Raw genomic sequence first — 13,127 nt, forward strand, 5'->3', positions numbered from 1 at the left:
CATGCTTTGTAGTTCTTCATTTCTTTAAGCACTGTTTCAACTTCTTTTGCTGTAGGTGGGTTTATATTTTCTGGTTTAGTTTTTATCGGGGTATGTGCATCAATAAGAGTTTTTCAGGTTCATCACTGTTCAAGAACTTGTCATATGATTCCACCATGATTTCTGGATTTTCCTTATTGTTATGCGCTGTTTTTCCATCTTTATTTTTCAACAATAAAGTGGGGGGTTGTATTTTTGCAATTGTTTACCAAAGGCTTTGTAATAATCTCTAGAATTGGTTTTGTTATAATTTTCCTCAACAGAGTTTATTAAATCTTTTTGATATTTTCTCTTAATTCTTCTACTAGTTTGGGTGAATTATTTTCTGACATTCTTAAGGTTCATGGCATTTTCTTCTGTTTTGTGACTTTTGTACCTTTCGGTGCACACAAACACAATTTAAAACATGATGATAATAATAATAATTAAGTAATGAAGTAGACTAATAATTTTCAGGCGTGATCAAACAATATCGAAAACATACGCACGATTAGCACATGAAAACAACGGAATGTAACAATCAGGTTGGGTAACATGACTACTAAGGAACGGAGATTGGGACCATGCTCAGGCAATGAGAAGGTATTGGCATTTCTGGGAAAATGAAATTAGTGGTGATTCAATTCAAATACAATTTACTGAAGTAATAATAATAAAAATAACATTACAATCGGAACTTACGAAAATAATAATAATAATAATAATAATAATAATAAGAGATATTACAATTGGAGCCATCAATGATGCGTTAATGTTAACATAAATTTAAGAAGAAACATTACACTGAACGTACAAACTTCACAGTACTAATTTAAAAATAACATACAGAATAAATTAGTTAATTTAACAACCTCACTGCTTTGAAAAGTAGTACACGCTCACAAGGAAGGAAGGAAAAGCTGAAAATAATAAACATCTTAGCACAGAGCCCGTTCAGGAAGCTACCTTTTCAAAAACACTTCTGAATAAAGAGCTTGTCCTGAAAAAGAATATGCTGAGAGGAAACTGGATTACGAGAGACAGCCCCGGGGGAAAATTAAAATTTACTTACTTGTAAATTTACAACCAAAGAAAAAGGGAACTGAAATTTTACATATTAAAACAATTTATGAAACCAAAAGGAAAAGGGAACTGCCTCTAAAATAAAATATGACTAGCCGCAAGGGCTAGGTTGTATGAAATTAAATTTGGCGACTGGGAGAAAAGCGGGTAAGCTCTGGAGGTTGAAGAGAAATTAAATTGAACACTACATTTGAAAATTACTACCCAAGAGAAGAAATAGATAGTGCTTACCTAGTAGGGGACCAAGAGACCCATCAGATGGAGGAGACAACTTCTCCCATCGCCGGTCAAAACAAGAAGACAGCTGGAATGAGCTTGGCTCTGGCCAAGAGCTCAGCGGCCGGAAATGGTGAAATCGTGAAACAACCAATTAGCACACCCGGGTTTCTCGTATTCACCTATAGGGAATTATTTTATTTTGGCCAGTAAGGGCCTAGAGGAAACTGCTGACCAAAAACCGAGCATAGCTTCGAGAAATTTCCATTCTCTATGCAACCGGAAATCCCTCGAAGCATCCTACCAGACCTGGCACGTGCACAACACCGTGTCCCAAAAGTTTATCTTACCATCAGATGCTCATAAGACCTAATAAAATTTTTCACAATAACCAAATAAATTTGAAGAAGTATCAGAGTAATTAAATAACCCTAGATATCTTTACATACAGAAAACATAAAAAACAAACCACGTTCCCTATTAAATATTACACACAGAGTCACTTTCTTTTTAGAGTCCAACAAATAAACATATGCACATACAAAGATAACATTTTTCTTTTCCCACAGTCCAATTTTCCAATATCAGATAAATATTTTACAATTACTACAACTTGCTATTTACTAAAACGTTAGCGTCTAGACTAGAAATTGCTGCTCTTGGTTATAAAAGGAGTCAAGAAAGAGAGAGAGTATCTGTTCTGGCATATAGTAACACAAGTGGAACACACAAGCTTTCACTCATTCAAATTGGGAAATGAAAAATTTTGAGATCTTTTAAGAAAGTAGACGATAATTCCCTCCCAGTGTAGTACACAGACCAAGCCAATGCTTCAATGAAGTCATATATATTTAGTATGATTTAAAGCTCTGTTTGTACCATCAATAGAGGAACTTTTACCTTCAAATAATGTACCCAGGAAAGCTCTGGTCATTCTCAATAATTGAATTGCCATCGCACCTGAATGCAAAAGATCTTCGAGATGGCAAGATATGTGCAATAATCTTACCACCCAAGTGTTATCTCTTTGTGTCAGCCAGTGGACCAAGCAGTCTTCGAATCTCTCAAGAGGATGTACCAGTAGAAATTTTAACCATACTGATTATGGCAGTAGATGAGGGATGAGAACTGGTTTAATCTGTAGAACAAGTAGACATTCTGGATGTGGTTTCATCGATTTAAGGGGAATGGGACGAATTTCAACCAGTAATTTATTCTGGTTGTATTATGGAAACAACTCCTAGACCACAAAGAGAATGCGAATTGTATGAGAGTGAGGTTAGTGAAAGTCAACATAAAGGTGATGAAAACTGTAAAATGAAAACATTGTTGGAATAATTGCCAGAGTGAGAAAATTGGAAATGAAAACTTTAATGAGTGGATAATATCAAATCAAATCAAAATCTCTTTATTTGCAAATGAGGTGTCTACCTCGGTGGCAAATGGTACACTAAAATACATTATTGTCAAGCACTAAATTTTAAATTAACAAGAGAAGAAAAAAAATTTTTCTAGAATACAATAATATACAATTTATTCTTACAATTTTTTTCTATTATACAAACAGATCATCCTTAATAAATTTATATTGTTTACAAAATTCTACTTATAATATCTCATATACTTACAAACATAGTCAACTCATATACAGTATGTGGAATTACTTCAAATAATACTATGCAACTGGTATAAGATTAAAATTTACATTACATTTATTTTTATTTTATTTTTACCCATTTTGGAACCTAAGTAGCATAACGACCTGCTGCGTCTTAACCAGAGCCCCCTTTTGCCACCACTTTTCAGAGTTCCTGAAGGGCCTTCACAGCTACCGTAGCGGTCCCAGGGCCCTCGAAGTCCCCACTGTACTTCATACCTACAGGCAGTCCCTTACTTTGGCTGTCCAAACTCCATGGACCAGGGGATGGAATTTTTTTTTAACACACATTTTTTATTTGCAATAGCCTGCACTGGTCGAATGCCCTCTAACATTTCATTTATTTTCCCTGTTGCTGTTTATTCTCTTCTTGAATACCTGTACAGATTTTGGAAAAGGATTGAACACTGCCCCTGGTAAACTGTTCCACTCCTTCACGCCCTTCCCAATGAATGAAAATTTACCCCAGTCTCTTCTGCTAAAATTCCTTCTAATTTTATACTTGTGGTCAGTTCTGCCAATATAATTATTTTCCAACTGAAGCCTCTCACGGATTTCTCCCCATGCTTCTTCTCCTGTATAGTTTCTATATAATCCTATAAGTCTAGTTTTCTCCCTTCTCTTACTTCAAGTTTCCCACCCAAGTTCTCTAACATTTCTGATACACTACTGTTTCTCCTGAAATCCCCTGTTACAAATCTTGCTGCTTTCCTCTGCACACTATCTATTTCTTTTATTAGGTATTCTTGGTGAGGATCCCAAACACTGTTTGCATATTCCAATAATGGACAAACCATACTTAAGTAACTTTTTTCTTTTAATTCTTTGTTGCATCCTTTAAGTAGCCTCATTATGACATGTAACGATCTGTATGCTTTCCCAACAATGTCATCAACATGACCCTTCCAGTGCAAATTACTTTCAAATCTCACACCTAACTATTTGCACTTGCCATCTTTTGGGATAACTACCTCATCCAAAGTATATTCAAATTCAGTTTTAAAGCTCCTGTTTGTAAATGTTGTAACAGTTGATTTGCCTCCATTAACCTTCATATTATTTTCTTTAACCCACTGTTGGATACTTTCAAGGTCCCTTTGTAATTCTGAACAATCCTCAGTGTTATTTATTTCCCTATAAACAATTATATCATCTGCATACAATCTTATTTTTGATGTTATATTGTTCCCTAAATCATTTGTGTATATTAAGAAAAGTAATGGACCGATTATACTACCCTGTGCGATTCCCTTCCAAACTTTCTCTTCCTGTGATATATTATTTCCTACTTTGACTTTCTGAACCCTTGAATTTAGAAATGTTCTTATCCAACGTATAACCCTTACGTCCAATCCTATTCCCTCCAATTTCTTTAATAATATTCCATGTTTCACTCTATCAAAGGCTTTGGAAAGATCTATGGCTATGCAGTCTAACTGGATATGCACAAGTTGTCAGACGGCATTGTTGATATGGTATCAAACATCGAAACTCAATGTGATCATGAAATGGCAGAGGAGAAAACCTGTCCGCATGACTCACACAGAGTGCTTGAAATTCCTGGAAGGAGCGCTTGCATACTTATTAAAGCAACAGGCAGCTGTTGCCGATCTAATTATACTCAGGAGATGGAGAAATAGTGTATCAAGGAAAGGAACTAAGTGCGAGATTCTAGCAGCAAGGTCATCTACTAATGAAAATGTTTGATATTTTTTCTTAACTGTACAGTATGAACATTATTTAAAGTCAATTATATACTCTACAATAATGTACATTCCCTGATCACGGTAGTAGATGAAGGATGAGAATTAGTTGAATCTTTGAAACTAGTGGACTTGTTGGATGTGGTTTCGTGGATTTCAGAGGAATGAGACAAGATTCAGCCAGTAACTTTGATTAGATAGTGGGGAAAACTCCTAGACCACAATGAGAAAGAGAAACTGAAGTTAGTGAAAATCAACACAAGAACGTAGAAAACTACAAAATTATAGCATTGGAAAAATTACTGGGGACTGAGAGAATTAAAGTCAATGTACAGTACTGTGTTATAAATAAAATCTTTCTTAGAGAGAGAGAGAGTGTGTGTGTGTGTGTTTTTTAATGTTCTACGTTGCTGGGAGCCTCTAATAGTACATGATTAAAAATCAAATAGCACTTTCACCCTCAGAATTATCCAGATATTTTCTTATACAGATTTTCCTTGGCCCAGATAGTCTGGATAATCAGGACTCTATATAGAATTTTTTTTATTATCCCCAATACAAGGTACAAGAATGTTGGTTTCCTTGATAATTTAAGCGAGATTCTTTACTGTGGTGTTTAGTGGTTTGTCCATTTCCTTTAGTAAGTTCAACATACTTGTATTCTGTGTAGTTTATAAGTTGCATTTCTTCTGTTATTATAGGCATTCTTTGAGGAGGAACGCTTGGAATTGGAACGTAAACGTGCAAAAATTCGTCTACTGCAACAACGCAAAACAGCTGATGTGACCAATTGTAAAGACTTACCTGGGGAAATTCCTCTACAGCTAGTAATTGGGACGAAGGTTACTGCCAGGCTACGTAGACCACAAGATGGCCTTTTCACTGGTAGTATAGATGCTGTGGATACTTCCAACAATACGTACAGGATAACGTTTGAAAGACCAGGATTGGGGACGCATTCTGTACCAGATTATGAAGTTCTGGTAAGTTTATTTTCTCACAGACTTTTCTCTCTTGTATATAAAGTAGTATTGAATGTCACTTATGACTGCTGTTTTCCAGTGTAAAACGAGGTTACTCTGCTCCAGAAATTTCTATAAGAAATGAAGTCTCCTGCAAAAAGTGATAAAGACGAACAGGGTGTTTTTCTTTAATGCACAATATGAATGTACCCGGTCATCTTTCAATTAGTTTTGAACATATTTTCTGTAAGGATGATTGCACATTAAATATTTCAAATTAAATATTGGGGAAAAGTGTCCTCATCGGGTAGGTTACTTTGCTCCGAATACAACCCATATTTTGCATCGAAACTTCTATCCAGGAGCAAAATAAGAACACAGCCATGGACTGTTTGCTCCAAATGCCTTCTTGTTCAACAAAGCATGTTATAATTGTTGACTTCGGTTGTTGTTAATCACTACTAATCTGCATTTAAAGCAGTCGTCCAGCTGCCAGATTCCCTATCTGTTTGCCTAGTCTCTTCTTGTCACAGTGACAAGACAGCTGTATTTTGAAAGATGTTGTGAACCATTTTATGCCGTTTCAGAAAGCCTCAAGAACATTAAGAATGTTACCGAAGGACAAAAGTCATCGTCTTCATTTTGATATTGTAAAATCCGTTTATTTTGTTTTGACTTGAAAAATTGACTGAGTGTGATAATTAAAATTATCATTTTGGATAAGGACAAAGAAGAACTTCTTTTGGAAATTTGTTTTATACTATATAAAATTATCATCATTTATGTTCTGTACATCAAGGACAGTGTCTTTTAATTTGGGAAAGTGAACTCTATAAATCAATCATGTAACTTTAAATTATGCGTTTAAGATATTTAGTGAATTATTCTGGAACTCTACTAAATTAATTTGGTTATTGTGTAAAATTTTAGAATGTAAATAACAGTGTAATTACCATTGGTAGAATTTAAGGTAAGATCTTGTGAGACAGGGTGTACTGACACATGTAAGAAGTATTTTCCCGTCGTTTCTTCGTATCCGGTAATATGCTGGCTCAGCAGAAAAATTTTTTCGAAGCACTCTGGGATAGGCCAGAATAACGAAGTTTCTTATTGGTGAATGTAAGAGCCGCGAGTGTAATTCCCGTGCCCTAATTGGTTATCTCGTGATTGCCCCATTTCCAGCAACCACCAGCTCCTTGAGAGCGTCTCTAGTTTGTTCGTCTTTGATTTGTGACCAGTGAAGGAAGCAGAAGTCTCCTCCATCTGTCCTGTGATGGGACTACCGGCCCTCTGAGGTGAGCACTGTTTGGTTCATGTTTTGGAATTTAACTTTTAAATGTAAATTCTTAATTCAAATTTAATTTGTGCACCGGAGTTTGCCTGCAGTATCTTCCACTTGTCAGTTTTTAACTTCAAATGACTTAGCCCTCCCCGCTAGTCATACCCCCTTCTTTTCAGAGGCAATCCCGTTTCTTATCTTGAATGTTCTATTTATATGTAAAAGGTAACTTTGTTTTATGATCTTGCAAGTAAGAGATAATGTTTCAGTTTCCGCATGGGGCTGCCTCTCGTAGTCCTGTATCAGGTTAGTATACGTTAGTTAAAGCTAAGCGTCTTTTACTGAAGTGTTTAGGAAAGGCAGCAACGTAACTAGCCTCTTCGTAAAATTTTATTATTTTGCTGCTATCTGTCGTTAGTAAATGTTTCAACAGGCCCTTTCCTTAATTTCATATTATATTTTTATTTTTTTAAATGTAAATACTCTGCTATAATTGATTGCCACGATTTATTGTAAATATTGTTTCAGGAAGAAGCAAGATAGAAATGTTTTTCATAACGGATGTGTGCTAGTACATACATTGTAATTTGTTATTTTGGCTGTTAATTTGTTTTGTACTTTAACTTGACTTTATAATCAGTAAATTTGAGTGTTCAGATCGGGATCACTGTTAATCTCGTTTTCCTCGCAACGAACTACCTTTCACAGACCTCGTATGGTTCCCAGCCCACTTCCCATCTTCTTTCTTTTAGCTGTCATGTTGGTTAACCTGGTATTTATATCTCGATGCTGTTTCTGAAGTATTTATCGTGTGTGGGTGTTTCATTTTATCAAATCTCGTGTGAAGTATAAATTTTCTATATGTTCATTATTCATATTATTACTATTATTTTTGTGCTCTATAATTCGTAGCGGTTACACTTCTTAAATACTTGCAAAGAATTTGGAAATTTATTGAACAGCTCCTTAGGCAAATTATTCCAATTAACTCCCCTTCATATAAACAAATATTTTCCCTAATTTGTCCTCTCGAATTCCAATTTTATTTTCATAATATGATCTTTCCTACTTTTAAAAACACCACTCAAACTTATTTACCTACTAATGTCATTCCACGCCATCTCTCCACTGACAGCTTGGAACAAACCACTTAGTGGAGCAGCTCATCCTCTTTCTCCCAAACCTTCCCAGCCCAAACTTTGCAACATTTTCGTAGCGCTACTATTTTGACGGAAATCAAGCAGAACAAATCAAGCTACTTTTCTTTGGATTTGATTCCAGTTCTCAAATCAAGTAATCCTGGTGAGGTTCCCATACACTTGAACCAGAGGCTTATATGCCTTCTCCTTTACATCCTTGTTACAACCCCTAAATACCTTCATAACATTATCATGTGCAGACATCTGTACCCTTTATACACAATCCCATTTAAGTGATTACCCCATTGATCTTTGCTTATATTAACACCTAGTACTTACAGTGATCCCCATAAGGAACTTTCACCCCATCAATGCAGTAATTAAAACTGAGAGGACTTTTGCTGTTAGGGAAACTCACAACATGACTTTTAACCACATTTATCATCATATCATTGTCTGCTGTCCATATAACATTGTCAAGGTCTTATTTTTTTTCTTTTTTGCACTTGCCCACAATTTTGTAACTTATTTATTACTCTATACAGAATAATATAATCTGCAAAAAGCCTTATCACTGATTCAAGTTCTTTACTCATATCATATATATATATATATATATATATATATATATATATATGGATATATGTAAGAAAACAAAGGTCCAATAATACTGCCTTGAGGAATTCCTCTCTTAATGATTACTGGATCAGATAAAGCTTCACGTACTCTAATTCTCTTACTTCTGTTTTCTAGACATACAGCCAACCTCTTTTGTCTAATCCAATTGTACTCATTTTTGTCAGTAATCTCCCATGATCTACCCTGTCAAATGCAATACAGTTCATTTGGCCTTTGACCATTTGACCTCTTAAATCTTACAAATTGAGCTCCAGTGGAATAACCTTTCTTAAATCTGAACTGCTGTCTGTTGAACCAGTTATTAATTTTGCAAACATGTCTAATATAATCAGAAAGAATGCTTTCCCAAAGCTTACATGCAATGCATGTCAAACTGACTGGCCTGTAATTTTCAGCTTTATATCTATCACCCTATCTTCCCCCTCACAGGGGCTACTATAGCAACTCTCCATTCATTTGGTATAGCTCCTTCAACCAAACAATAATCAAGTAAGTACTTTGGATATGGTATTATATACCCATTGTCTTTAGTATATCCCCAGAAATCTTACCAAATCCAGCTGCTTTTCTAGTTTTCAACTTTTGTATCTTATTGAAAATGTCATTGTTATCATATGTAAATGTTAATACTTCTTCAGCATTAGTCTCCTCCGTCTCTTTATTTCTCTGTTATAATATAGTGGATCTTTACCATTCCTTACCACATTTAGAGGTATATACCTGTTTTCATGTATCCTCTACAGTTGCTTTAAACCCATCCCAGAGTCTGTTTACATTTTTACTTACTGTTTTCCATCAATCATAGTTACTTTTTAAAAACTCCCTCATGCCTGTTTTATCAGCCATATGGTACTGCTCAATAGTCCATTATGACCTTCATTTCCATCTTTTTTTTTTTTTTTTTTTTTGCTAATGGCTAGGCCTTATTCAAGGTGCAGCCCCAGCATTTGCCCTAGTGTAAAAATGGGAAACCACAGAAAACCAGGGTTTCAAACCCACTATCTCATGGATGCAAGCTCACAGCTGCGCCTCTAACCGCACAGCGAATTCGCCCGGTACATTTGAGGAGCCTATCAAACACAGACATACGCCTCCTATATCAAAATTGAGTTAAGGATCGACCATTATAGTATTTTTAACACAGGCGTGCTAATTCATTGCTGCTGACAGAACTCTGAGAATCTAGGGCACGATTTCACTGTAGCTAAAAAATTGTAATTGCCGTTTCAGTGAGTTGTGACTTCACTGGGATACTGTTGAATAAGCATAAAATATACTAGTTATGAGCATAAGTCGAGAACTCTTCTTTCAAGGCATTGATAACACAGCCACGTTCATACATAACCTAAGGCTGAGTCATCGTTGACTCTCAGCTGTGAAATAGGCGGGAAAGTACGTATGGTACATGAGGACAGGAAGAGTGTGTGTTCGAGAGGCAGGCTTGTTTGTGTAATTCTTGTGAATATTTAGCATGTCTAATTCAAGTGTACAAAATTTTGACAACGAATCCATAATGGATGTTCTTATGGAAGACACGATTTCTGAAAATGAGGATGAGGATAACAATTACACACTAAATAAATATGATGATTCTGGCAATTCAGGCTAGTAAATGTAGAAAATGACCTAATTTCAAATTGGTGTGAAGTATAACGTAGTTTTATATCGCTTCCTTGAAGTGGGTTCTGTAATACCTTTTTATACCGCTTCCTTAAAATGTGGGTGTTTCCCGTGTACCTGCAGCAACTCGATGCAACCCCATCGTCAAACAAAGAACAGTGGGAGTGCAAATTCCTGGTTGTAAACAAGGATACTGGTGCCAATTGACTAATTAGTGTGTTTCAGTAAATGTGCCCACAAAGATTTCGAAATATTAACCGAACTGGCATCCATAGCTGCGCCAGATTTTGTTTGTTTGTTTGTTTGTTTGTTTGTTTGTTTGTTTGTTTGTTTGTAAAACATATTATTTCCATAAATTTATATTTAAAAATTGCTGCACTATTATGATAAATAAAACTCATTGTGTAGAAGAAAGTGTGATCTTTCTATGCATCCCAAAACTTGTTATAATCATGGCTTACCCTAGCATTGAAAAATGTTCACAAACCATTAAAAATCCTGCGATTTCTGGAGGGTAGCACATTCAAATATGGCCGTCTCTAATGTGTTAATTCTCTCTCTGAGTTAGTGGCTCGTGTCTTTCATAAATGAACATTTATACTTTTTTAACATAGAAATACACCATTTTTTATCAGAATTGGACACCTCCAAACATGGTTTCTATCAGAGACAGACATGACCGTTTCAGCCAATCAGATTGCTACAAATGACATCAAACTGTCATGGCGACCATTCGTTTACATTGTCTTGTCGGTGCGTGCTTGGAAGTTTAATGTTCATGCTTTTTTCAGCATTTTACTTATAAGTATTTAGGAAAATATTTTCGTTTAATATGGAAGACAATTTTTTGGAGTGCCCACCTGAATTTGCGTATGTACGAGGGCAGATCAGAAAATAAGTTGCACTTCCCAGTTATGGCCATTTATTACACTACCTATACAACAGAAACACGACTATAACGACATACACTGTAACGTCGCTTTTCCACATAGTTTCCAAGAGACTCCAAACATTTCTGCGAACGCACAACCAAATTGTCGATGCCGGATGCATAGAAATTTCCTCCAGCGTTCTGCAACCACTCAGAGACAGCGGCCTTCACCTCCTCATCGGTCTGGAAACGTCAACCACCGAGCTCCGTTTTGAGCTTACCGAACAGACGAGTCACATGGCGCTAGGTCGGGACTGGAGGGTGGATGTTGCCACACCTCCCACTTGAAACGCTGCAGCAGTTCTCTCGTTTGGCGGGCCTTGTGAGGTGTTGTGTTATCGTGCAACAAAATCACACCGGCGCTCAATTTCCCCTGGCGCTTCTCTTTAATCGCTTTACGCAACCGGTGCAACGTTTCACAGTACGACGCCGTGGTGATCGCCGTTCCTTTCGGCATGAATTCCACGTGCAGCAAACCCTCCATGTCAAAGAACACTGTCGCCATAACCTTACCGGCTGAAGGTTGAACCTTGGTCTTCTTTCGTTGTGGTGATGAGGGGTGCTCCCATTCCATTGATGTTCGCTTTGTTTCGGGGGTGAAGTGGTGGACCCACGTTTCGTCGCCTGTGACAATTCTCAGCAGAAACCCGTTGCCGTCTGCGGCATAGCGTTGCAAAAATGCCAGGGAGGAGTGGAAACGTCCCTTGTTCTCATCGGTGAGAAGACGCGAGACCTATCTTTGACACAGCTTGCGATATCCAAGGTCCTGGTGAACAATGGCGAACACACTGCCATACGACATGTTCAGCTGCGTCGTGATTTCTCTCAGTTTAATGCTCCAGTTCTGTCCAATGATCGCATTCACTCTGTTGACCTTTGCACGGGTCCTGGAAGTTGCGGGCCTGCCTTCGCGATGGTTATCCATGATATCCGTGCGTCCGGCTTCAAATTGCTGACACCACTTTACGATACCTTGCCGGGAAATGGCCCGCTCCCCATACACAGCACTAATTTCACAATGAATGTCCGTGCAATTCTTCCTTTTGGCCCATAGGAATCGGATTGTTGCACGCACCTCATGTTTGGAGTGAACGTACAGTTGACGCGCCATTGCATTTTGCTGCTATTCACACAATACACAATACACAGACACCCTAGCGACCTGCCTAACAGACGTGTGGGCTGTATCTGTCCCTTTCTCCACTGTGCCCACGTTTGCGACACACAGCGCGCTGCTGCGGCGCGTTAGTGCTACTAACCTTTTGATCCACCTGTGTATAATGAAGGTAGAAAAGTGAAATTGCAAGTAAAGGAAGCTTACATTCGGCTTTTTAATAACAGGTTCAATTTAGGGTTTTCTTCTTCAGGCCCAGATGAGTGCACTACATGCTTGGAACTAGAGCAATGTATTAAGTTTGAAAAGAATGAATAGGAAAGATCAGCCTTAATTTTGAAGAGAACTATCCACAAAAAATAAGCAGAGAATTTTTATTGACACCTGAAGGAAGAAGAGGAGGACTGCTCTTTAATATCCTGTGATTGCCAAATGAACCTTGTTTTGTCTAAATTAAGTGATCTATTGTTACAATCTGTCTGTTGTAACAGGCACATCTCAAAGCAAACTGTACCCTGACAATGTGGCTGTTTATACGTGGCTGGAGAATGAGGCAAAGAAAGAACTGGTATTTCCAATTATTGGACACTCACATTTGCCCTCAGATAGTATTTTGGATTCATTGAGAAAGGCCTGAAGAAGATGACCATAAGTCCAGATGAATACCATGAGGTGTTCAAAAGGTACGGCACAGTGCAACTGATTGGACAAACCTGGGAACCACTGAATTGGAAAGCACAAGCAGAGATTTATCTGAAATTTGCAA

At 37.2% G+C, this 13,127-nt stretch overlaps 1 protein-coding gene across 2 annotated transcripts in view; it reads left to right on the forward strand.

The window, feature by feature from the left end:
- The window catches only part of LOC136875237 (protein lin-9 homolog), a 172,498-nt gene that overhangs the window by 105,745 nt on the left and 53,626 nt on the right, over positions 1-13,127 (forward strand). For both annotated transcript variants that reach the window (XM_067148871.2, XM_067148872.2), the window contains exon 5: positions 5,379-5,660. In XM_067148871.2, coding sequence (XP_067004972.2) covers positions 5,379-5,660 — 282 coding nt within the window. The remainder of the gene's footprint in view (positions 1-5,378; positions 5,661-13,127) is intronic.

Source organism: Anabrus simplex, chromosome 1 (assembly GCF_040414725.1).
Source record: "Anabrus simplex isolate iqAnaSimp1 chromosome 1, ASM4041472v1, whole genome shotgun sequence".
Taxonomy (NCBI): domain Eukaryota; kingdom Metazoa; phylum Arthropoda; class Insecta; order Orthoptera; family Tettigoniidae; genus Anabrus; species Anabrus simplex.